The following is a 27,190-nucleotide window of genomic DNA, read 5'->3' on the forward strand; positions in this document are numbered from 1 at the left end:
CTGCAGCAGCCATTTTCTTTAGTTCTTTTTTTTTGTTTTACCCTATGACTCGCGTGCCGTGATGACACATTCAGGTGTGTGCGCCACCACACATGCACACCTCTGCCTCCTGGCAGTGCGCTGGCCTTTTTAAAATTAATGTAGGTTCAAGACGCTCATCTTGGAGAGTGGAGTGCACTAAAGCACATTATCAAGAAAGAAGAGTTGGGTAACAAATTGGATTTGCCAGGCCCTCCAAAAATAAAAACTGAAAAAATAGGACAGGAGACCAATAGAGGAGAGTGTAGCATTAGGGAAGCAACTAAACATCTTCAAGTGTTAGCTGGCAGCAGTGAGCAGGGTCGTGCAGTTGACTAAAGTGGGGCTGGGTAGAGTGAATTTAAAATAAACGGCATAAAAGGGAAGTGTGTGGGCTGCAACGGACGATTTTGAAGGGTAGAAACAGAGCGCATGGGGCAAGGATGTGAGGGGAAAGCAGAACTTTTGGGAGATAGCAAGAAAAGCTTTCTAGTCTCATAGAGTGCTGAAAGCCATAGGAAAAAGTAGTTGCCTGAATGTAAGCAGTGGAAGGATGCAAGTCATTCAATCAAAATGATGATACATAAGTTATGCTCCAGGGAAGGAGAAACACCAGAAGAGTAAAGAAAACCTTGACAAAGAAGCAAGAGCAAGCACATGTGATTGAATAGCAAGCCAACCGGTGATAAGCAATGAACTGACACAAAACCAACAGTTAGTATTATACACAATAGGTCATTCAACAATAGACCGGTTTTGTCCATGGGCTACAACTAAACAACTGCAGTTGTAACTAGCGTGAAACTGGTCAGCCACCATAGTCCTAAAAGTGAAGCCACTACAGTACATAATCCTCACATTGAAGGCTGTACAGTGGCTACTTGTGGAACAGAGGGGAGCGTTCAAGGTGTTCACGAGAGCCCAAATGCTGAAGAAAAGAGAAATTGGAATGGATAACTGAACCTCTGTCCTGCCTTTAGAGTGCTAGAGTTGGCTATGCATGTCTCTTGCTATTTAGAGTTTTATCGCCGCTACCAATTTTGAACTGTTATTCTGAAGGCACTGAAAGTCCCATGATGTGAAAACTTTCCCACTTCACATTCATTAAAGATTTAGTTAAAAAAAGAGCTAACTGAATTGGTTCTATTATCACCATATTTACATACTGGTAAATAGTAACTTCTTTTTTTTTGTAAAAAATAGTAACTTCTTTTAATACCGTTCTATAAGGTACTAGCAAATGCGGTTTTGGTACGTTTAAATGCTGTAACAAACATGTTACTGTTAACCCCTTTAACAGTAATAATGGAACAAATACATTGTCATAATTTTTAAGTCTCGGCTACACAGCGCATGTGCTGTCTCGAAGAGACGTGTTGTGTTCAAAACGTGGGCTTCAGCCCTCCCACAGGCTAACCATTGGCTTGTTCCATCGTCCGTCTCATATTCTTTGTTCCCATTTGTCCATGGGATGCATACGTCATGCCTCTTCTTGAGTTTAGCCCCCTCCAGAGCATGGACCGCACTGTGTTTGAGCACTCCACACTAGAGCTCACTCCATCCACCATCTCCTGTTGCCTCTTTTCCCCTCCCACCTGCCCCATCGCAACCCCATCCCAGTGCTGTTTTATTTATTTTATTTCACTGGTGTGCTTATGTTTTTTTGTGTAAACGCTCTACAGAGTGCATCTTTTCACTCCCAGGCCTCTCAAACCTGTAAGTTTTTCCCTGATCATACCTTTTTTTCACAGTTTTATATAGCACAAACTCGACCCGAAGGGATCAGAGTGCTTTACATGAGCACCAGTTGCATTACAGACACACATTAGTTTTTAGGCACGTAGAGATTATGTGATTTGCCCAGAATAAAATAATGTTGAGGCTTTGAGTGCCACCTATGCTGATGACACCCAGATCCTGGTCCCTCTCTCCCATGCTAGCGCTCCTACTGCCTTCAATTTTAGATCTTGCATGGAGGCAGTCGGCAAGTGGATGATAACAAACTCGCTCAAACTAAATGGAGAGAAGACAGAGGTGATGGTGTTCGGAGGGAAAGAGGAAATTTGGTCGCCTAGCTGGTGGCCAGAGTCACTGGGAGCCTGTCCCACCCCCACCATCTCTGCTAAGAATCTGGGGGTCATGATTGACCCCGCCCTGGACATGAGCAAGCAGATTAGTCGTACCATCTCCACCTGCTGGGGCTTGATTCATATCCTGAGAAGAATTAGGAATTACCTCTCCCTCCAGGCCAGGAAACAACTAGCAGTTGCTTTAATAGGCTCTAGGATTGACTACTGTAATGCCTTGTATGCGGGCCTGAAAAAGGGCCTACTGCAACGCCTACAGGTAGTCCAAAATGCCGCTGCCAGGTTCGTCCTGGACCTCCCCAAGCGCTCCTCAGCCACAGCAGCTAGAAAGCTGCTACACTGGCTCCCCGTAGAGGCCCGGATCCATTTTAAGATATTGTGCCTTACATACAAGGCTCTGGCCAGAAACAGCCCTTCTGGTCTAGGCTCCATCCTGTCCCGCTATCTCCCCACCAGAAACCTTCGATCCTCCGGGAGACTTCTGTTAACGACCCCTCGTTTCAGGAGAGCGAAATGGGGTGGTAAGGCCTTCTCCACCTTGGCCCCTACCTGGTAGAATGCTCTTCCTCTGGAAATAAGATCTCTGCCCACCCTTCAGGCTTTTAAAAAGGCTCTGAAAACTCACCTTTTTACGCAAGCGTACATGTAGCATAGAAGCATTCTTCTTTTTGACTTCTTTCTGTTAGGCGCCTTGATACCTGCGGGTCATTGTCTTGCGCATTATAAATTTTAATCATCAATTTTAATCACCTATAATGGTGAAAAGCAATAGTTAGTACATTTACAGCATCCGTTCCCAGAGCATATGTTATGCATGTTATACTATTTAAACACATAAAAACGATTTTTTTCATGTCTCTCTGCTCCCTCACAATGTATATGTCTGCTTGGTCCCTTGGTCCCTCCCACTCATTTTCCGTGTTGCCACTCCCTCTCATTGTCGTATAGGTCCCCACCACCATAACAGCAAAAAAAACGTTATGGCGCGGACATAGCTGGTCGCGTCATAGCACTAATTTACCTTCTTTCCAATAGGTGTGTTGCTCACCTAGCCCGACCCCTGTTGTTCATTTTTTTTGGCGATGTTGCCTCTTATCCCTCCCACCCTTTTGGGGTTGTAACACCTCCAAAGAAGCTATGACCCGGCCCGGGTACCTGTGTGGAAGGCCTTTGCAGACTGCAACGCAGCAGCTAACGCCCTGCCTGAAAGTGACCGTTCCCATTGCAAGCAGAATTCTATTCACGGAGGACTCAGCAAATCTAGTGCTGTAAGTAGACACTCAGGTACTATACACCTGGACCTGGAAACCTGTTGAGCACTGAGTACTCCTATTAAATCGAACTTATCACCCAGATGTTCAAAGCACATCTTTAGAGTACCATCTCAGCCCACCGAACTAACTTTCCGGCTTAAAGAAACAGAGTAAGTAGAATAAAAGGAAGTGTAATCAAGTTCATACCTTCATATTGGTGATTTATAGTAGGGCACTGAGAGGGGCCTTTCAGAAAAGTTAAGATGCTACTGCTATTCAACATGGCTAAAAAACATTGAAATTGCGAGCACCTATCTCTCCGAGTGCTGCAACCTATTGGTGTTGCCAATGCTTGTTAAAATAGGAGGGCAATACAATTAACTGTTTCTTATTACAAAAGGGCCACAGTTTTTTTTTTTTACAAAGGTTATTGTTCATGGATTAGTAGTTTTTTCTGTTTCCATCGGTGTTACAAATGTCAAATGAATTCTAAGCAAAGGGTTTCAGATAGTTTTTGCCCAATCTGTATTCATTTTTGCAAAGTTGCACTAATTGTCATGCAAACTCCTGTCCCTGTTACACACGCAGCAGAACTGTTCGAAAGAGCTGTTGCTACATGTTCAAACCAGTGTAAATGTTGTTATCTGGTCCGAGAATCTCCCACCAGTTTTAATAAATAAGCAAAACCATGTTTGCTTGGAGTACACAGTAAACAAAAGTTTGTTATGACCAAGTTCACCTCTGGGGGGATTTTGTCACCAACAGGGGTATATTGTTATCCAACTTGTATTAATTCTTTTTTTTACTTCAGAGAGATCAAAAGCTGAGTGGATCTGCAGGAGCTTGAACCTGTGGCCAAGTGCTCAAATAAAGGTTTCTGCTGTGCATGCATTAGTCTACTGAACCACTCAAACTGGGCCATGGGATGGTATGGGTTCCAGCATAAGATACTTAATTTTTTATTTACATAAAATGGTTACCCTTTTTTTTTGCTCTACAGGATATCCATTTCTCAGTGGTGAATTAGAGGTGAAAGCGTGGGATCTTCACAACATAGAAGGAAGTGAAAGTCTCTCAGCACCAGGTTCAGGTAAGACGCATATATTATCAAGCAGGAGTACAATGTCAGATTTCCACCTTCCCTCTACTTGCTTATTTATGTCCTTATAGTAACACACAGTACACAGCGAAAAGCATTATAAAGATAAAATGCATATGTTCTAAAGGTCAATTGCTGATGGCAGTGGACTATGGTTTGTTCAGATTAGTACGGGGTTGTCGCAGATGCGCATCATATACCAAATGGATTAATTTTTAAGAGTTTCATGGTAATTTTTCCACTTGCCACTTTTTGAAACTCATCAGATCTGTCTATTCTTTTCTACCACTAATGGTAAACACGTTTCTACTAGCTATGGCCTGATCTATTATAACTTTTACCAAATTGATATTAGTGAAGTTTGAACTGTGCTTTTTCATTTGTGCAAAGGTTCTAATAGATAGCCCAGCCTCTGCAGAAGGAGTGCATGTTGTAGTGAAAGGATTTACATTTCTTATTAATGCTTATGCTTTGTATTTTCAAGTAATTGTGTTTTTTCTTACAGGGACTTCAGTTAATACACAGGAAGGACCACTGAACGTTGTATCTGAAGAAGCGTATTCTATGAACAAACAGCACTCTGAGAGATGGGAATGTACTACTAGTCCCACAGGTCTGTAGACTGCAGTTTTTCTGTTGTATTAGTAGAGGTGACCACTGCATTATTGAGCGATGTTTAAAATCCTGATGATATTTTATTAGTTAAGAATTAATTCACAGATTCGCTGTCTTCTGAAAATTCTTTGCTCATTGGCTCCCTTAAGTTTATTTCCAAAGTTCCATTATCAGAGTTTTCCTATGGTTTTTGAATAAGGTCTTACCATGTATTCCTCCAAATGTCAGACCAGTATCTGAATGACTATTTATGATCATCTTTTTACTTGAAAAATTCCATCTACATTGCTCTTCCACAATATAACAGCCCATAAACTTGGTAGCTGCATTTTTTGCTGTTTATGTTAAAGCCAGTAGTGCTGCCAACCTATTCCTCAGCCCACACATGAGATATTTTTTGCCACCAGAGCAAAAATAAAGACATTTGATTCAACTGTAGGATATATTGTTTAGAAAAGAGATTCTGGTCAATTAAATTTCTTAAGTACATTTTTGTTTCTATGTAAACAGAATCATTTTGATCAAACCTTGATCCCATGTTTTTCATTGATAAGTTGAGAAAAGTGCATTTCTCCCCCTTCCTGTTATGTAAACACAGCCAAAATAGTGTGAAGTCAGAGTTTACAATGTTTGCCCCGATGCAAATACTATTTTCTCAATCCTTTGTTAGAGAAGCAACTAAATGGTACAAATGAACTCACCAGTTTTTTTAGGTCGAGCTAGCGTAAGCAGCGCAAAGCGCTGCTGTCTCCAGCGAGCTCTATTGATAGGGACTTGCTTTGGAAGTGGGGCAGGAGATGGGCACGCGCAGAGCCCTTGGCGATTTCAGCAGGTGCACCCACACGTACAGCCACGCGCCGTGCACATCTCCTGTCCCACTTCTGAGTCAGCCTCCTGCAACCTCTCAGCCTCCTGCAAACTCTCTCTCTCTCGCGCGCACTCACACACGAACACACACACAACACACACCACCACCACCACCACCCCCCCCTTACTTCACCGGGCTCTTGTTGCTGCGCTGGTGTCATCTCCTGTGTATCACCTGGCACACGCGGGGCTTCCTTCACTCATGGGAGCCCCGCACGTGCATCGGCGGCCCTCCTTACGTCTGCAGCCAACGCTAGGCTCTCTTTCAGGCATGGGAGCCCCGCGTCACCACTGCTCCTCTCGGCCATGGGATCGGGCTTCCCGCAGAAGGCGGAAGTCCCGCTCCACAACAGGCGTGACGCTGCCGAACTTCCGCTTTTCGAGCCAGCTCTTGTTTATTTTACTACCTGTTTTAGCCTTGTCCGTATGTTCAGTCCCAAATTACCCCACTGACTTCAGTGAAGTACGCTTTGTAAGGATTTTTATTATTTAAAAAGCCAAACCTGTGGTCTCTCTACACGATTTCTATATTTTTGCTGCCAGCATGGAGTTCTTACCTCAACACTGTCTGCTCTTCGGCGAGAGTGAGCGGGTTCATCCGAGCGGATGGTGGCTTTGCGTACCTTGGCCATTAGACTGCAGTTAGATGGCATCACCGCCATCATCTCCAGGGAGGTGAAAACCAAGGGGTTGGTTCTTTGATGACGCAATGAGCCCGGACGCTCCTACAGTTCATTTTACCATATCGTGTTGTTGATTCTCTGGTACACTCCAGGCCCTTGGAGTCCAAATGTACCATGATACCGTGCGCCAGTCGTTTCACATTTAGACCACTGTGTGGTAATCTTTCTATCTGGCATATAAGAAGATTTTGGGCTGCCTACAGAAGATTCAAAATTATGCGGTTAGAGTAGAGACCGGACACAGAGCCCCCATGACCACCTAAATCGATCCACCGAGATTGCATTGCTTGCTATTTGTCAATTGCAGTGAATGTTAACTTACAAGTCCATCTAGTTGCATGGCCGGGTTTAGTGGAAGTGAATGCCCAGGGTCCACCTTCCTAGCAGAGCACCAAGGACATCGGAGAGAGGCCAGTTAAAGACGCATGTTCTGTTTTCAGTCTGAAATCTCATTCGAGGGGTGTGGATTAAGCAGTTTTGGCCTCTCCTGTAGGCTCTGAAAGGACTGCGACCCCCCATAAATACTATGAAGTGGGTGAGCAAAGTAACTCGTGCGTGGGGGTAGGGACCTCCCCCCCCCCCCCCCCCCCCCCGAGGTTCTCACGGTCATCCTGGCATCTCCAAACACTTGCAGCCGTCCGCTTTGTTTGCAGTGAGGAAGGTGGTGTACGCAGTATCGATTGGGGCATGGGTCTCGACGCAGGGCCCCCTGTGAACCTTCAGGGCCATAAATCTACTCACTGGGGCATTTTATTTCCTGAAAAGTTCAACCCCCAAGGGTGATTGCTGTGGCAACCCGAGCCAAACGCCTGAGCCGAAAAGTAAATTAACCCCCCCCCCCCCTTGTGTACGCCCATCCATAAAGCTGCGAACTGGAGCCCCCTCTTGCTAAAGAGCTGCACAATTAGTAATGTGTTTAATTGCACTGTTCACTGTGAGAAGTTGGCCTGATATATGATGCTCACTAGTTCTAGTGATTACCTTGTATCAGTCCAAACCACCCTTATGGTGATTGGTTGTAAGTCAGCCTTATAGACCAGCTATCCTAGTAACGTGGACAAAAGCAGTCTTTAGGCTAAACTGAATGGCATGTGAAGCCAGCTGTTTTACCACATATAACCCCTTGAATACCAAGTGAAAGGACACCACACAGGTTGTTATGAAAATAAACAGATATTTATTAACCCCTTCCCTGCTGGCCGGTTTCCGCCCCCGTGCGGTAAACAAACGAACAGGGGCGGGCCATGACGAACCCCAGCCGTCATCAGCACACGAGCACCGTAGTGCATGACGGCTGGGGTTCGTCACCAGCATGGAAGGGGTTAACTAACATACATCTCTGAACTCTTTATGAGGTCAGAGGGCTAAGCACATGACGATACTAAAAAGGAAATACGAGTTCGCACAATATTTACAAGTGCGCCTTAGGGGCACGACAAACCATATACTCAATACAATGGAATGCGAGGAAAGAAAGTACTGTAAAGAGATCCAGAGGCTGGAGGATCGCTGGGACTACGCTACAAACTAGGTAAGTAAGGAGCAGGAGGCCCACAGGACTCACGTGCAGAGTGGAAACTCTCACGCGGGATGCGTACCAACGTCTATGGATACTACAGTTTAGAAAGTTACGGATTCCGGACGAACCCGGCTGGATGGAGGGAAAACAACAGTGGACCTGGACACTAGGATAGTGTACACAGACTTCAGCACCTAGAAGCTTTAGTTACCTAACCCATAGGCTGCGGGTGCATAGGGCTGAAGTTGCGTCGGGTTTGCTGCGTTGTCCCCGGTGATGCCTGAAACAAGGAGTTGCTGGCAGGCAGCCAGATGGAATGGTCCGGTGGTTCCAAGGATGGAACTGGAAGGAAGAAGTCCTGAAAGGGAAGGGGACAGAGTCTCGGTCACTAGCCAGTGACGGGGCTGGAACCAGGAGGGAACCAGATGCTGTCGCCGCAGTCAGGTGAAGGAAGGGTCGCTTCTCTCTGTAGCTGCGCGGACCAGGAGCTGCGCTTCACGACCAGGCTGGAGTCACGAGCTGTCCCACGTAGTCTGCTGCTGTCGGCGGTGTCGGATCGTCGATCTGGACAACAGGCCTTGGCTAATGCAAGCCACGCGGTGGAACAAAGATAGCATCTGGTGCGGACCAGAAGGGTCCGGGGTGCTTCTCGTTCACAGGGAAGCAAGGGCGAGTCTGGGGGACCAGACCAGCAGTGTTGGATTCTTCGGGTCGTCGTCTCAGAGGTCACTATCCAGCCGGCAAGTGACCAGACAACAGGACCAGCAGCAACCAGGCAAAAGGGCCCCACGCAGATCTCGTGGATGCTGGGGGGCTGGTCTTTGGTGCAGGAGCTGCGTCGGTGGGGGGCTTCTCAAACCCCAGTGCACTCACTCGAGGATCCCTCGGCGGTCGTGCTGGAAGCACTGTGCAGGTTTTCTCAAGATGGCCGTCTCCACGTTGCTCGTCGCACCCACGGGTCCCAGCTGTGCTGTGGATGTGGGTAGAGGTCAGAGAGGTCTGGAGGTCCGGGTCTTGTCGAGCTGGGTCGTTGGATTCCGGGATGGAAGGACTTGCAGCAAACCGCACAGGAGCTTGATGGTGCCTGCGAAGCAGGATGGTCACTCCCTGACCATAGGGGAGATTCTTCAGTCTTCTGATGGTTCAGGAGGGAGAAGGTTCTTCGTAGAATTTGTCAAGAGTAATCTGATCTGGAATGGGACCAGCTCCTACCTTTTTTCTGCTAAAGGGGGCTGCACTACGACTAGGTCCCTCCTCTGGGTGGGACCAGGAAGGGGGGTGGTTACACCCCCTTTCCTTTGTCCGGTCTTGCACCAGCTCTGGGACTGGAGTGCCCCAGGAACTGATTTTGACCGGTGTATGCACAGGACACCTTGTGTGCCCCAGGCATGTCTCATTCCTTTCATCCCTGGCCTACCTAATACACAAAATCCTGTCTGGGGTGGTGCTAGCACCTCCCAAGGCAGGAAACCCTTTGTCTGAGCCTCCCTCGCTGGAAGGACTCCCAGCAGCAGGAGGTCAGACTTGTGTCTGTGGTGGCAGCATCCATTTTGTGATGCTGAGGCTCGAGTTAACTTTAACCGGGGTTCACAGTTACATACATGTCGTGTCCCTCTAGAAGGGTGGAATGCTACCCCCGGTGCCAGAATTGGCGAGGGGGTAGTATTCCAATTCGTATGACACCTTACTCGACATGTTTTGATAATGCTATACCAAAGTTAGCATTTGACCGCGAGGTTCATATTGCACTTAAGAGTATATGGTATAGCGTTATCATGGAACAGCTGTTAGGACTTGGTTCCGCAAGCTGCAAACGGGCTCAGCTCATGCCAGAGCACCATCTCACATAATTCCAAGCACTCTGCCTTCAGGATTGATAAGGCCTGCCATAGGAGTGTCTGATAGGAATATATGTGTTCATTTTAGGGTTAGAAATAGGAATACTATATCTAAAGCAAAGGGTGATTACACCACCTTGCCCCAGCTGTCGTGCAGCCAGTTGTGTCAGATTTGGATGGCCAGCCAGGGGTGGCATAATACATGCTGCAGCCCCTGGTAGGCCCTAGGTGCACCTACGCCCTGGGTACCTAATGTACACTGTACAGGGGCTGATAAGGTGACTCAGTATCCAATTAGATATGTACCTAGAGTACATGGAATCCATTTTACAGAGAGAGCAGTGGGCCTGGGGTCCTGAATAGCAGGGTCCTAGGTCAAATAAGTCGAAAAACCAGGAAAACACCAGGCAAAAAGTTGGGGGCAACCATAGTCAGATATCCACCTTCCTACACTCACCAAAACTCATTTATGGGGCCGGCTGCTTTAAGGCAGTTGTCGTTCCCTTTCTCAGCCTTCACAGTGCTAATGGGATGTGACAGGGGTAAAGCTCCTTTGTCACTTCCACTGTTCATCAGCACCCCCTATGTTGCGTGACTGCTCCTGGAAGTGCAGGCAAGAGCAGTTTAACCCCTTCCTAGCAGCTTACCATAGACGCCTAGTTTAGGTTATGTTTTATTATCCTGCGGATAAGCTTTGTTATAACAATGGCTGTGTGTTTTTGTTGTTCTATGTCTTATGTTCCATGTCTTCGTTTATTATTAAATTACCTGAATTCTTGCACGTACACTCAATAGTGAATTTATTTTCTGCTCTAGGTCTGACTAGTTAAAACATTAAATCTAATCTCGTCCTTTTGGGCCCTAGAGCCTCATTGAGACGCGTTGTTCTCGGGTGAATTTTTGTGTTGGTTATCTATTGCATTTTATGTTCACAACAGTTTACACTATTTGGATAGGTTTTAAAATGAAACCAGCGTAATTTATTTCTGCAGTGTTCGGCTAACCCGTTTATTACATTTTTGCTGTTATTTCAACTCAAAATATTGAGTGTACAGCACACAGCACAAACCCAGGTGTTGCCTTAGGTAGAAAGTGCAAGATACCTTGGTGGGTTAAACGCTCGCTGCTGACATCTGCTGCAGCCTACACGCCTTAAGTTTGCATCTTAATTTGGTCAGATAACCCATCCGTCCATATGAATGATTCGATTTGGTAATAGTAACACCAGTCATTTATATTGCTTCAAGGTGATCAGTGTGTAGTTCAGAGCGCTATATAAAAGTTATTGACGCTGTCTTTCAATGTGCACCCAATCTGACCTTTGTTTCCTTTTTTCCTTGCTCATAGATAACGTTACATCGTCACCCTCACCCCGCCACCCTCACCCTCACACCCCCTCACCCTCACACACCCTCACTCACCCTCACACCCTCACCCTCACACACCCTCACCCACTCACCCTCACCCCCCCTCACCCTCACACGCCCTCACCCTCACACACCCTCACCAGAATAGCATAACAAACCATAGCATAGCATAACAAACCATAGCATAGCATAACAAAACACAGCATAGCATAACAAAAAAGCATAGGATAGCAAAACATAGCATAACAAAACAAAGCATAGGATAGCAAAACAAAACATAGCAAAACAAAACAGCATAGCAAAACACAACAAAGTACAGCATAGCATAACAAAACACAACAAAACAGCATAACAAAACAAAGCATAACATAACAAAGCATAGCAAAACAAAACATAGCATAGTATAACATAGCATAGCATAACAAAACACAACAAAACATAGCATAACATAACAAAACATAGCATAACATAACAAAACAAAGCATAGCATAACAAAACATAGCAAACACAACAAAACATAGCATAGCATAACAAAACATTATATAGCAAAGCATAGCATAGCAAAGCATAGCATAACAAAACAAACAAAACATAGCATAGCAAAGCATAGCAAAACAGCATAACATAAAACACAACAAAACATATCATAGCAAAGCATAACAAAACACAACAAAACATAGCATAACAAAACACAACATAGCATAACATAACAAAACAAAGCTTAGCATAGCATATCATAACAAAACATAGCATAACAAAGCATACCATAGCATAACAAAGCATAGTATAACAAAACATGCCATAACAAAACATAGCATAGCAAAAAAAAGCATGGCATAATAAAACACAACAAAGCATAGCATAGCATAGCATAACAAAGCATAGCATAACAAAACACAACAAAACATAGCATAGCATAACAAAGCAAAGCATAGGATAGCAAAACAAAACATAGCATAGCATAACAAAACATAGCATAACAAAACAGCATAACAACACACAACACATAGCATAACAAAACATAGCAAAACACAACAAAACAGCATAGCTTAACAAAACACAACAAAACATAGCAAAACAAAACATATAATAGCATAGCAAAACATAGCATAGCATACCAAACACAACAAAATATAGCATAGCATAACAAAACATAGCAGAGTAAAACAAAACATAGCATAGCATAACAAAACATAGCATAGGAAAACAAAGCATAGCATAATAAAACACAACAAAACATAGCATATCATAACAAAGCATAGCATACTAAAACATAGCATAGCATAACAAAGCATAGCATAACAAATCCAAATATATAGGATAGCAAAACATAGTATAGCATAACAAAACAAAACATAGGATAGCAAAACAAAACATGGCGTAGCATACAGCATCACTCAGCACCACTCAGGGGCACTAGAACATCACTACGCGCTACCACAGCATCACTGAACGCCACAGCATCACTCGCTCGCCATCACAACATCACTCAGCGCCACCACAGCATCAATCTGTGCAACCATTCAACAACAACTGGTTCAAATATGTTCTCTCAATGTTTCAAGCTTTATTACAAATGTAATAATAATAATAATTACATTTGTAAAGCGCCTGGTTACACTGTTTCTAGTATGTCCCTGCGCTGAAGGACAACCAAGTAAAGCCACTCAGCTGCTAATTCTTCCCACCGGCCATATCATAGCCCCATCCTAATCTTTAGGAAACAGATAACAAAAAGATGTTAATATTTCACTTCTGTTCTTGGATTTTTGTCACAATAAAATACACTGAACATAATCTTCACAAAAGTTATTTAAAAAGTTTAACCTATTGCCATTATAAATTACGATAACTTTTATTTAAGCATTATTAAAAAAACACATATTGCATTACAAATGCTATAGGTGTCACATTTGCGAAAGTTATAACTATTGGCATTGTAAATGACAAAGCTATTAATTTCGCAATTTTCAAAAACAAAACATAAATAAAAGAATTGTCATTTACCAATACCAATAGCTCAAACTTTCCTAATGCGAGACCTATTGCATTGCAAATGCTTGTTTTGCACCAGTGAAGGTTTTTGTACTATAACCCCTGAACTTTTGTCTGCAGGTGATCGAAAACTCCAAAGAATTAGCTGCAATAAACTTTGCAAACCACCCTGCTACTGCAGCAACACCCAGGTCTTGCATTGGCTCTTTACAAGTTCAAAGGTGATCTGCAATGTCTTCTTCCTTACACCCATAAAAGCCATTGTAGAACCCCAAGTGGCACTACACTGAAATAGGCACACTCCATAAATAATCTTTAAAGCCATTTTTATTTTTTCCTATGGAAACATAAACTGAGCGGGAATGTTTTGGGAATATGTTATGTAGACTCTTGTTAAAACAGGGTAACCCACAAGTTTACTTCCAGTATTTAAAGATTTTAAAAACAGATCAACAACTAAATCGGGAAAACACAGAAACCAAAGTCAGTGCTATGTTTTTTATTTATTTGTTTGTTTGAATGGAGCATAACGGGGCTCACAAACACTACGTATACATTCTTAACACAACAAATAAAAACTATTATATCGAAGAAATTGTTTTAGAATGATTCAACATATCCATCCCTCATCTCCGTCAAACTACATTTGGCTTACCATAATGAGAAAAACACCTAATGTATATTATAGGTAAAATAAGTAAATATTAAGAATCCTGTCTGACTTCATCCAGCGCGTTAAAACAGCAAAAACAGCCTCATACCAGTGAAAATGTTAAAACAACACCATCAATAAAAATTCATATCTTTGCTCAACCAATGTTCTACCATCTCAAAATATTTGCCAACCCTGTAGCACAGTTTAATATTTCTGCATTCCAAAATTAGAGGTAATAGGTCTTGAGAATGCTGAATCTGGAGCTCTATAAAAATCAGTAATAATTGTTCTTCCTTTCAGCACTACTAACAATTTAATATGACAGTGTTAAAGTACACTGTGCGCAACATGGACTTAGATTCTCTATTTGATGATGTATGATGGAATTCACACCACTTTACTTTACTTTAAGCGAAGCAGATGTTTGCTATGGCAGGGCGGGAGCCCTTCCAAAGCAAACTGCAATGTCCCGGGACCCCATCCTCTAGGGCATGGCAACCTTGTTGGGGACTGCAGGGAGTCTTAAGGCCTACGTGGTCTCTGCTGGCTCCCTGCCTACTGCGAGAACTGGCATTGCTTTTGGACAGAGGGTGCTGCTAACATGCAACACCCTCTGTCCTAAAGCAATTCTGCTCCACTTCCTGGAAGCCAGAACATTTTTAATGCTCTGGCTTCCATGAAGCGTACCAGAGTTTGCTATAGCTTGGTGGGAGCAGGGCTCCTGCCAAGCCATAGCAAACTGCAATGCCCTTGGGGTGGGCACCCCAGGACATTGCTGGAGCTGGCCCCAGGGTGGTGGTATTTCCCGGGGCCAGGGGTCCGCAACAGACCCCCTTCATTAATGTATGTGTGCCCCGGGGAGGTGGCGTTCCCTGAGGCAGGGGAGGGTCCAAGAGGCCCCGCATATAATGTAAATTAGCCACAGGGAGGAGGCGGTCCCTGGGGTTAGGGGGGTCCGGGAGGCCCTGCCCCAGATAATAGAAAATAGCCCTGGGCAGGGGGGTTCTGCGAGGCCCCCCATAGTGTTTCGATTGTGCCTTGGAGGTGGCGGTACCCGGGACTGCTGGCGGGCCCACTTCGGGCACCCACATTAATAATGTAAATTGCCCCGAGCAGGTGGCGGTCCCCGGGGCTGCAGGCGGGCCCAGTTGGCCCACCCGCATGAATGATGTAAACTGCCCCGGGCAGGTGGTCGTTCCCGGGACTTTGTTAAGCCCTAGCAGGGGGGCCCCATGCGTCCCTCATCCTATATTAATCATATGCCACCGGGACCTGTCCACCCTGGGGGTTATTTTAAAGCAAGCCCAGGAGCCCTCACTTGCTTTTTAAAAAATAATAAATTGCAGCGAATTTCGCAGATTAGCTGCTAATTATTTTTGTAAATAAGCTTTTGTGCTTTGGCGGGGTCCCTGGGAGACCCCAAGACCATGGCTTGGGGGTCAGGGTATCCTCCAGTAGGATATATATATACCTGCCTTGATTGATGGCTGCTGCGATCCGAGGTGACCCGATGTGAAGTCTGGAAGCTCTGATGTCCACAGCGGGGGTCCTCTCGCCATTCCTGCACCAAGCCACTACCAACAACAAACATTTGAAAATTCCCACATATTACCAGCCCGGCTGCGTGACAACAGTGCATGCTGGGAGTTGGAGTTCGGCATTCATCCTAAACTTCCAACAGGGGAACGGCATCGTTCAGTGGGAGGAGTGTAGTGGCCTCAAAACTACTAAACAGAGGAGCAGGACTATTGGACATAATTCGAAAGACTCCTCACAGTGAAGGGCGCTGATGAAGGCACGGACATCGCTGAAATATATTTGCCGCCACTGTTTTCCTGTGCATCTGGGCAATAAAAGCTTCACCAAAGGATCCTCCTCCGGCCTCTTGTTTCCTTTTCGGAGTGAAATTTGTGATATATATATATATATATATATACATCATTCACCAAGGTTGCCCCAGAGAAGACACCACACACGGGGGTTTAATACACACTGATGTCAGCGGCAGCAAAGGTAGCAGCAGTGCTCAATGCCTTCCAAATAAGCTGCCAAACGCGTTTCGAGCACACATGTGCTCTTGATCACTGACTGAATGAAAGAGGAAAAGGGAGTTTTCTCGGCTGAAATTATTTATTTAAATTCAAGTCCCGCCCCAATGAGCGTCATCACGATGGCCTTCTGGGCTTTGTATTCCCTCAATATCTTTAGGACTTGTTGCCGCTGTATAATCCCACGTGGGTTCCCTTCCTCGTTCGAAGTTCTTTTTACTTGCATCAATTGGAACATCAAAAGTTTATAAAACCAAGTGGTGTTAAAAGCATTTCAGCATCACTGCTCCCCAGCCAATATATACCGCTGACCAAGGCACCCTCCGTTCCTGCTGGCACTCATGATTTCAAGTACCCAGGAACCGCAGCAGGGCATCTTCGCGGCTGGACGGGCCGCTATAAATCATTCACCAAGGTTGCCCCAGAGAAGACACCACACACGGGGGTTTAGTACACACTGATGTCAGTGGCAGCAAAGGTAGCAGCAGTGCTCAATGCCTTCCAAATAAGCTGCCAAACGTGTTTCGAGCACCCATGTGCTCTTGATCAGTGGCTGAATGAATGAGGAAAAGGGAGTTTTCTCTGCAGAAATTATTTATTTAAATTCATGTCCTGCCCCAATGAGCGTCATCACAATGGCCTTCTGGGCTTTGTATTCCCTCAATATCTTTAGGACTTGTTGCCGATGTATAATACCATGTGGGTTCCCTTCCTCGTTCGAAGTTCTTTTTACTTGCATCAATTGGAACATCAAAAGTTTATAAAACCAAGTGGTGTTAAAAGCATTTCAGCATCACTGCTCCCCAGCCAATATATACCGCTGACCAAGGCACCCTCCGTTCCTGCTGGCACTCATGATTTCAAGTACCCAGGAACCGCAGCAGCAGCAGGGCATCTTCGCAGCTGGACGGGCCGCTATAAATCATTCACCAAGGTTGCCCCAGAGAAGACACCACACACGGGGGTTTAGTACACACTGATGTCAGTGGCAGCAAAGGTAGCAGCAGTGCTCAATGCCTTCCAAATAAGCTGCCAAACGCGTTTCGAGCACCCATGTGCTCTTGATCACTGGCTGAATGAAAGAGGAAAAGGGAGTTTTCTCTGCAGAAATTATTTATTTAAATTCAAGTCCCGCCCCAATGAGCGTCATCACGATGGCCTTCTGGGCTTTGTATTCCCTCAATATCTTTAGGACTTGTTGCCGATGTATAATCCCATGTGGGTTCCCTTCCTCGTTCGAAGTTCTTTTTACTTGCATCAATTGGAACATCAAAAGTTTATAAAACCAAGTGGTGTTAAAAGCATTTCAGCATCACTGCTCCCCAGCCAATATATACCGATGACCAAGGCACCCTCCGTTCCTGCTGGCACTCATGATTTCAAGTACCCAGGAACCGCAGCAGGGCATCTTCGCGGCTGGACGGGCCGCTATAAATCATTCACCAAGGTTGCCCCAGAGAAGACACCACACACGGGGGTTTAGTACACACTGATGTCAGCGGCAGCAAAGGTAGCAGCAGTGCTCAATGCCTTCCAAATAAGCTGCCAAACGCGTTTCGAGCACCCATGTGCTCTTGATCACTGGCTGAATGAAAGAGGAAAAGGGAGTTTTCTCGGTAGAAATTATTTATTTAAATTCAAGTCCCGCCCCAATGAGCGTCATCACGATCGCCTTCTGGGCTTTGTATTCCCTCAATATCATTAGGACTTGTTGCCGATGTATAATCCCACGTGGGCTCCCTTCCTCGTTCGAAGTTCTTTTTACTTGCATCAATTGGAACATCAAAAGTTTATAAAACCAAGTGGTGTTAAAAGAATATTTCAGCATCACTGCTCCCCAGCCAATATATACCGCTGATATATATATATATATATATATCTATCTTCCCTGGACGTTTTTAGTTATCGCGATTCGCTCGCTTACCAAAATGGCTTGTTTCACAACTCTCTTACCATTGGCCCTGATCAGAACATTTTCTATTTGATAGAAATGCCCTTGACCTTCCTCTTTCCTCCAGTCAATTTTTGAAAAAGTTTTCAATTACATTTCCAACCATGGAACATGTGCTTGCTATCTCAACTCCCCACCTTCTTCTCCCCGCGCCCTTCTAACCCGCAGGGGTCGCCAGTATCCCAAACACCTCACTCTTCACTTCTCCACCCTTTCCAGATCTTCTCCAATTTCTTCGAGCACCCTCTTCCTTTGTAAATACTATTTTCCTGTGTGCAGCCTATATCAATTTCCCTTCCCCAATCTTTTATGCCTGAGGCCTCTATGAGCCCAGTTTACGCGCTACTTCTCTTTTTGCAAGCAGGAACCCTATATTGAATAATATGCATTAGTGGGAGGTTGCATCTGATTCCCTTCAAACCACCCATAGGACCAGTAGAGCTTCCATGATTACCTGCACGTCCGTTGCAGCCTCTAACATGTGGCTACTCTCTCCCAGAACTCACTCCGGACTGGGCAATCCCAAAGGGTATGCAGAAAGGTGCCTTGGTGTCCACATGCCCTCAAACATTGATCATCCGACACTTCCCCTTTATATATAACTGAACTCTGGTATAGTAGACCCTATGTAGGAGTTTTGTCATCTTTTTGGTTCAAGACACTATTCTTGTTATTTTCGTAAACATCATAGCCAGAGCAACGCAAATCATCAATATGATCTAGAACCAATTCAACTATTAATCTTGAATGGAGGTGTATCACGACAATGTGCCCTACACAATTTAGGCAACATTACCAGGGATATATCTTTTGATGCTATCATTGATTATTTTGGGAGGGAAGAAAAGATTGTCAGGATTCTTGATCGATTTAAAGGAGAAGCCTGTCCTCCATCTCAAAAGAAATCTACCAACAACACTATTCTATCATCTGTTTCCGATTGACCATGCTTCTTAGTGTTTCCTACTAAACAATCCACTGCACCATTATCGCGTTGTCTCATTTTATTACCTATAGACACCCTCATCTGCTATATTCCAAGATACCAATTTAGGTAGAAGATTAATTGTAACTCTGATGCTAAGAGTTTTGTTATTCAATTGCTTGAAGAATGGTGCCACTAATATACCCTCTGACATGTCATCCATTGATGTTACATTTGACAGATTTTTTGCAATGGGGCCATGCACTTTATTTTCCTCTTGCCTCCATTAATAATGACTAGGGAAGAACGCCTTCACCAGCAAACAGCTTTTTGACATTTTATGTGACTTCTTTTTATGATCTCTATTGCTACCAATATTTTTGGGGAAGTTTGAGAAGACATTATTCTCTGCCTTCTGTTTTTGCCCATCCTTTACCTCAGGCTTAAAAGCTTCTCTAGAAACCACTATTTAATTTTCCTAATTGGTTCATTCTATGTATGGCTCACATCTATCCCCTGGTCCTTCTACTTGATGCTTAGGATAATCACAATTTTGGGGGCATTTAGCTACATCTTCAGGTTTTTTATTGTTCAACTATTTGCAAGTTTGACTGGCTAGACTCTTGCGCAGAGGTTTCAGGCTCAAGTTGCTGGATAGTGTTAGTAATTTGCAAATTTGTCTGACTGGCCTCCTGTGTATGGAATTTAAGTTTTTGTTGCTGTACATGATTCTTAAACCCTTCATTATTCACCACCTGGTTCCCACCGTTGAGATGTATAGGACGTTGAAATATTAGCATATTAATATCTCTGCTATGATCATAGACAAGTCTCACCAGCAGCAGGGTTATAGATTCCAGAGTGTTACTCAAAGACTGCAGCCATTTAGTGTTGTTTGGCATTTGTTGTTCTTGGGAAATTAAATCACCTTTGTCAAGCCTCTCCCTTTCAATCAATCAATCAAACTGTACTTGTATTGCGCGGCTAATCATCCCTGGGGGTATTCAGGCACTGTGTTGCTGAATCTGTTGTGGAGCCAGGTCTTGAGTCAGCGAGGGTGACTTCTAAGCACAACGGTTTTATTCTCCACCTCACCATTCTTCACTATAGTTGTTAAATATTTCTTAATTTAATTAATTGTCTATCTTAAATGGTGCGGCTTAAGCCCTAATTCTTTCTTCTTTACTACCCAAGAGTGCAAAACTATCACCAGACTTGTGATGGAAAATTCACCCTCCCTCTTATCTCCCATCTATTCCACCAATCTTTTAACATCTACCATCCGAACACCTTGCCAGCGACCTTGTTCGAGTCCTAGATCACACTTGCAATGTATTGTGTGTATGTGCTCTGTTTAATACTGCAGGCTAACCCCCTATCTAAGGGTTCTTCAACACAACTGCAGAAACAAAAAAAAACAACTAAGATCAAATAAACAACCAATAGCTTGCAATCAATCTTCAGTAACTCCCAGCATGACCAGGTGTGCCCTAGCAAGGAGACCAGACCTGTCTTAGCAAAAAGAAACAAGCGGGTGGACTAGGGCGATGCTCGGGTACTCAGACACGTAAGCAGAATGATCATAGGTCATCAATAGTTTGTCAATAAATTGTCCATATTGTGTTAAAAGGTTGACAGTTAATTTGTCCCATAACAGTCACTTCAATTACCCAGACAAGCCTCAAGTTACGAGTAAACAGGAGGGAGACCGCACTCCAGACTTTCAACCCTACCTCCATACCTGCAAGAAGACCCTGGTGTTGGAAAACCTCAGCTCCGTCTTTTGGCTACCGTTTTCCCTAAGGGTTAAATTCAGATAATGACAGAGTCAAACCAGGAACTTAGAATAGATAAGTACAATTAACAATGAGCCGACCAAAATACTCGCTTGTGACTAGAACCACCTGGTACCAACACCAATCAAGCCAAGAGCCAAAGAAAACAGTACAAGATCTTACTCTTTGACCCAGTTTTGCAGCCTGAATCTTTCTGGATTCACTATGCTGTGCATTATTCCGCGGTCTTGTGGTTGGGTCCGGAATCGTAGTCTTTTCTTTGGTTTTTTTTCGTAGCCCAGGTGGGCGTCGACGTCCCACCTTTTGGTGTATTTCCGGTGACGTCGGCATGCTTCCTGCGGGGGCGCCATCTTCAGATTCTTTTTTCCGCAGTTGGGTCTGGATCGTTCCCAAAAGGGCTCCAGACATTTTTGGAGAAAGAAGAAGGAAAAGAAGCAATTTTTGCACGAAAAGATTGGGAGAGACTAGAGGAGACTACACCATCGAAGAAGACGACGAAGGAAGGAAGGAACTTCAAGAACTTCGACGTCCATCGTGGAATGCACGCTCAGGGGGCTCCCTGAACGCAGGATATGGACAACACTCCCTTCAAATTCTGCCGTAACTGCCACCACAAGTACGCGCAGAAGGACCAGCACCCGGTTTGCAACCTTTGCCTACCGGTCGACCACGAGAGCGAGGATTGCAACGCCTGCTCCGCCTTTACGCCGAAGACTCTGCGAGTTCGAGCGAGACAGAGGGTAGCCAACGCCAGCATGCAGGGCAAGGGCCAGCCACCGTCCCTTCGAGACCTTGGGTTATCATCAGACAAAGAGGACAACAACGCCGCCGAAGACGACGTCTACACGGTCGTAGAGACCGATATTACGAAGACTCCTGAAAAGGTAGAAGACTCTACGGCCCCTAGAGCCCCGAGAGACCCTGTGTCTTGAAAGATCGAGGGGAAAGTCTAGAAAGCGCCGACGCCGAAAACCTCGGCGTCCGCAGCAAAACCCAGGCCCAGCGGATCCTCTGAGGAGGAGTCCCCGAAGCCGAGAGCTGAAGAACAGCCAAAGTCGTCGAAAAACGTCCTCGAAAAGGAACGTTCGACGCTGATGGAAAAAGACCCGAAGAAAAGCCGAGCTTTCCGCCGAAAAGACCAGCAGAACCATTAGACGCAGAACAGGCTGCCGAAATGGAAAAAAAAGAAGAGACGAAACATCCTGCAGCGAAAGAAAGAATTCGACGCCAGGATGAAGGACTTCATAATCCCGACGAAACCTAAGACACAGGTGGTCGAGATAGTGGAGGAAGAGGTGGAAGAAGTCGATGAACAGTCGGAGAACGTTGAAACTTTTGACGATCCAGAAGAGGAAGAGGCCTCCTACTATGACTACGAAGGGGACGACGACCGCAGGACGCTGCTCGGCATCCTCGGAAAACTCAGGAGATAGAATGGCAGGACGTCGACGCCGAGAGCCCAGAACAAAGCATCGACATGTATCCTTCGAGGCCCTCGCCACCAGATGACATTGGGGTCTATAACACAGTCATCAGGAACGCAGCTGCAGTTTTCAGGGTGAAACTCGACGAAGAGAAGCAGAAGGCAGACTTCCTTCTAGAGACACTGCTCCCCACACAGACCAGGAGCCAGTACCTGCCCATGCTAGAAAGTGTCATGGCACAGGGGAAAGAGGCTTTCAAGGAGCCTGCGACCTGCAAATACGTCACTCCTAGGACGGAGAAGAAATATAAACATTCCTCCAAAGACCCACCCTACATTCAGGGCACGGTCTCTGCAGACTCCATCATCGCAGCCACAGCAAGAAAGAGGGCCAATATACCTACTACTTCAGGACCACCTCCAGACAAAGAAAGCAAGAGGATGGACTTAGTAGGGAGGAGAATTGAACGGAATGCCGCTATGCACTGGCGCATGGCAAATTCCAATGCACTCCTGAACAGACACCAGTACCAGATCCTGGATGAACTGGGCCAGTTAATAAAAAACTTGGCTCAAGATTTCAAGGAGAAAGCTGAAAGCTTGGTAGAAGAGGGGAAGAACGTGGCAAATTCTTGCATCAAAACAGCCCTGGATGGAGTAGACACCTCCAGCAGGCTCGTGATGATGGGCTTTACAGAAAGGAGACAAGCCTGGCTAAGAATTTCAGGCTTAGAGCCAGAAGTGCAGCACAGCACCCTTAACACCCCGTTCAATGGAGAAACTTTGTGCGGGGCCCCAGTAGACGAGAAGCTCAGCCAACTAAAAAAGGATAACAAAACGGCAAGGTCCATGGGAGCTTTGCAGTTCAGAGGGACTAAAAGAGGCACCCCATCTCGGAGACCTACTGGGAGAGGTGGAAATCTACCAGGAACATCACACCAGGCGTTCCAACAAGCCCACCAGGCAGACAACCAGGCACAGCAAGGGCAACAGAAACAATCCTGGCAGTACCAGCAGAGAGGCCAGCCCTTTCACGGGAAAGGGAACGGACGTGGTCAGAACAGGAGAGGGGGCCAGCAACCCCCCTCCAAGTGACTTGCCAAAACAACATGTGCTCACCCAAGCAAGAGCCCCCGGGGTGAAGCACAAGAACATCACACAGGGGTCACACGAAGTGAACACCCGAGAAAATGTAAGCCCAGTGGGAGGAAGACTCAAGCATTTCCTCCAGGAATGGAAGTCAATAACTTCAGACAAATGGTTTCTCAACATCATACAGTTCGGGTACTGCATAGAGCTGGAAGGGAAACCATCAGCCAAAAAAACCAAGAAGAAGACAGCTAGCAAGGACAGAGCTACAGCTGCTGCAAGCGGAAGCAAAGGAGCTCCTGCAAAAACAGGCCATAGAACCAGTGCCTTACAGAGAAAGGAACAGGGGCGTGTACTCAACATACTTCCTGGTACCAAAGGTAGACGAAACAATGAGACCCATCCTGGACCTCAGATTCTTAAACAAATTCATAAAAACGCAAAAGTTCAAAATGACCTCCCTACAAGCGGTACTTCCTCAATTACAAGGCGGGGACTTCATGGTCACCATAGACCTCAAAGATGCCTACCTGCACATCCCAATGAACAAGACCACTACCAGTTCACAACACTGGCATTTGGACTCAAATCAGCACCAAGAGTCTTCACAAAGTGCCTAGCAACAGTTGCGGCACACCTGCGAAGGGAGGGAATACACGTGTACCCTTACCTGGACGACTGGCTCATAAAAGCAAGATCATACAGGACGTGCAAGGAGCACGCACAAAGAGTAACAAACATTCTGATGAACCTGGGATTCTCCATCCACTGGGGCAAATCCTCAATGGAGCCAGAACAAATAAAGATCTTCCTGGGAGCACAGATCGACACCTTACAGAGCAAGGTGTTCCAGAGCAACAAGAGATCGCTAGCACTCGTGAAGGAGACACGGCTCTACCAGAAGGGGCAAGCTCGGACAGTGAGAACAGCGAGCAAAATAATGGGCATGATGGCATCATGCATACACCTAGTGCCAAATGTGCGGCTGCACATGAGACCCTTACAGGAATGGCTACAAGAACAATGGTCACAAGCTACAGGTCGTTGGGAGGATCTAGTGGTTGTAACGCACGCAGTTCAGAAAAAAATGGCATGGTGGAACATGAGGAACATAACAAGGGTAAAACCTCTAACGCCGCCAACAGTGACCATCACCACAGATGCATCCCTGAAGGGATGGGGAGCTCACATGAAGAAACTCAGAGCGAGGGGTCTGTGGACACCAGTGGATGCGGTCAAACACATCAATTACCTGGAGTTGAAGACACTCTTCCTCGCTATAAAGGCTTTCCAGACAAACTGTACAACCAGAGAGTGTTGATCCAGACAGACAACACAACAGCGATTTTCTACATCAACAAGCAAGGGGGGACACAATCAGCCCCGCTTTCAAAGCTAGCGCAGGAAATATGGGCATGGGCCATCCCTCTCAACATAGACCTGCTAGCCATACATCTACCAGGGAAGGACAACGTAGAGGCAGATTGGCTCAGCAGACAGACATCGGCATCCCACGAGTGGGAGCTCAATGCACAGGAAACAAGGAGGCTGTTCGACAGGTGGGGAACACCGTCGGTGGACCTATTTGCAACACGCCAGAATGCAAAATGCCAAAACTTCGCATCCAGGCTACCAGGGGAGGGGTCCCTGGGGAATGCCCTATGGATAGACTGGTCGAGGACATTTGCTTACGCTTTTCCCCCGATACCACTGATGCACAGAGTACTCAGCAAGTGCAGTGAGAGCAACATGACACTGATACTGGTCGCACCGCAGTGGGCCAGGCAGACATGGTACTCGCAGATCATGGAGATGACACAGAGTGCACCCCACAGATTCGGGAGAAGGAAAGACCTACTCTCCATGCAAAATGAAGAGGTGCTGCACCCAGAGCCAGAGAGCCTGAGCTTAGTAGCATGGCTCCTGAGGACATAGAGTTTGCACATCTGAAACTGCCAGAGAGCACCCTAAGGGTACTTCGGGAAGCACGAAGGCCCAGCACACTAAGGTGCTATGTATCAAAATGGAAGAGATTTACACTGTGGTGCAGGAGAGAAAAACGTCACAACAAAATGCAAAAGGACTCAACAGTGCTAAGATACCTCACACACCTGCTCGACAAGAACCTAAGCTCGTCCTCATTGAGAGTTCACTTGGCAGCAATAGTCGCTTACACAAGGGGAGAAACTTGTAGGAGTTTCTTCACATCACAAGTGATTAAGAGATTCCTGGAAGGGGCAAAGAGGATCGCACCACCAAAGCGGGTGCCACCGCCTGCATGGAACCTTAACCTAGTCCTAACGGAGCTCATGAAACACCCTTTTGAGCCAATCCATAGGGCATCCCTAGAGATGCTGACCAAGAAAACAGCTTTCCTGGTAGCAATCACCTCACTGCGCAGAGTAAGCGAGCTACAAGCACTAACGCTTCAGGAACCCTACATACAGATTCACAATGATAGGGTGGTAATATGGACGGACCCACACTTCATGTCAAAGGTGGTGTCAAGGTTCCACATGAACCATACCATACAAATACCTAGTTTCTTCCAGAAACCGGCCACAAGTGCTGAACGAGCTCAGCACACCCTAGACGCCAGAAGGGCGATTATGCACTACGTTGAGAGAACAAAGGAACACAGGAAGACAAAGCAGTTCTTTGTGTCCTTCGCAAAGAGTTTCATGGGGAAACCAGTAACTAAAGGAACAATTGTGAGATGGATCACACAAACAATACAGTTCTGCCACAAGCAGGCAGGACAGGAACTGGAAGGAGAGACACGTGCCCACTCTACCAGGAAAAAGGGGGCTACAATAGCCTTCCTAGCTAACACACCCATTCAGGCCATATGCCTGGCGGCAAACTGGGCTTCAGTGCACACTTTCACGAAGCACTACTGTGTGGATATACAGATGAACACGGAAGCACAAGTCGGACAAAAGGTGCTTCAGCACATATTCAATAACCAACGCTCATCTTCCACCAAGCCGCCACAAACATGAGAAACTGCTACAAAGTCTATGCACAGCATAATGAATCCAGAAAGATTCACACTGCAAAACGAATAGTTTCTTACCTGTCGGTGTAGTTTTGCAGCTTGAAGATCTTTCTGGATTCACTAGCGAACCCATCCACCTCCGCCAGAAAGATGAGGCTGGAGAGAAAAGGGGGTTTAAACAAAGACAATACTTGGAAAAACAAACCTTAGAGGTTAAAGTGGTGAATAATTTAGTTGAACATTGCCATAACTTCGGTAACAGAACGAACACGAGAAAAAAGAATCCGAAGATGGCGCCCAAGAGTGGGAGCTTCCGCAGGAAGCATGCCGACGTCACCGGAAATACACCAAAAGGTGGGACGTCGATGCCCACCTGGGCTACGAAAAAAAAAAAACAACGAAAAGACTACGATTCCGGACCCAACCACAAGACCGCGGAATAATGCACAGCATAGTGAATCCAGAAAGATCTTCAAGCTGCAAAACTACACCGACAGGTAAGAAACTATTCGTTTTCCAGCAAATGCCGAATAGTCTCTAAAGCAAAAATTCTCCAAGCAAATCTTAAATAATATCCAAAAGGAGTATCCAGGAAGTTCTCTGCATGCTTAATACTGCTGCTTCCCTCTTTCCTCTCAGGTTAATTTATACGCCTGCTACCGCCACCTCCACCTGTCACTAATCCCCCAGAAACCACCAGAAGCCCTTAATTATTCCTTGGATATTACTGTGCCTATTTCTCTCCTTGAGCTCCAAATATCCACCAAAACCCCAGTGGGCTCTCCCCCAGGGTGCATGATCTCCCTGCTGGGCACTCAATCCTATGGCTACCCGTTGGGCAAAGCACAGTGGCAACCCGCTGCCGTGGGGAGGAAAAGCCGAGCTTTAAGCACTGAGAAAAAGGACGTCTGGGAAGAGAACGGAACGGTGAACCGTCAACTGACCTGGTGACCTAATGGCCTAC

General features: G+C 45.7%; 1 protein-coding gene across 2 annotated transcripts in view; it reads left to right on the plus strand.

Annotated features, from left to right (window-relative positions):
• The window catches only part of LOC147708597 (uncharacterized), a 139,239-nt gene that overhangs the window by 94,397 nt on the left and 17,652 nt on the right, over positions 1 to 27,190 (plus strand). For both annotated transcript variants that reach the window (XM_086927275.1, XM_086927276.1), the window contains 2 exons: positions 4,359 to 4,448; positions 4,963 to 5,070. In XM_086927275.1, coding sequence (XP_086783401.1) covers positions 4,359 to 4,448; positions 4,963 to 5,070 — 198 coding nt within the window. The remainder of the gene's footprint in view (positions 1 to 4,358; positions 4,449 to 4,962; positions 5,071 to 27,190) is intronic.

Source organism: Lissotriton vulgaris, chromosome 6 (assembly GCF_964263255.1).
Source record: "Lissotriton vulgaris chromosome 6, aLisVul1.2, whole genome shotgun sequence".
Taxonomy (NCBI): Eukaryota; Metazoa; Chordata; class Amphibia; order Caudata; family Salamandridae; genus Lissotriton; species Lissotriton vulgaris.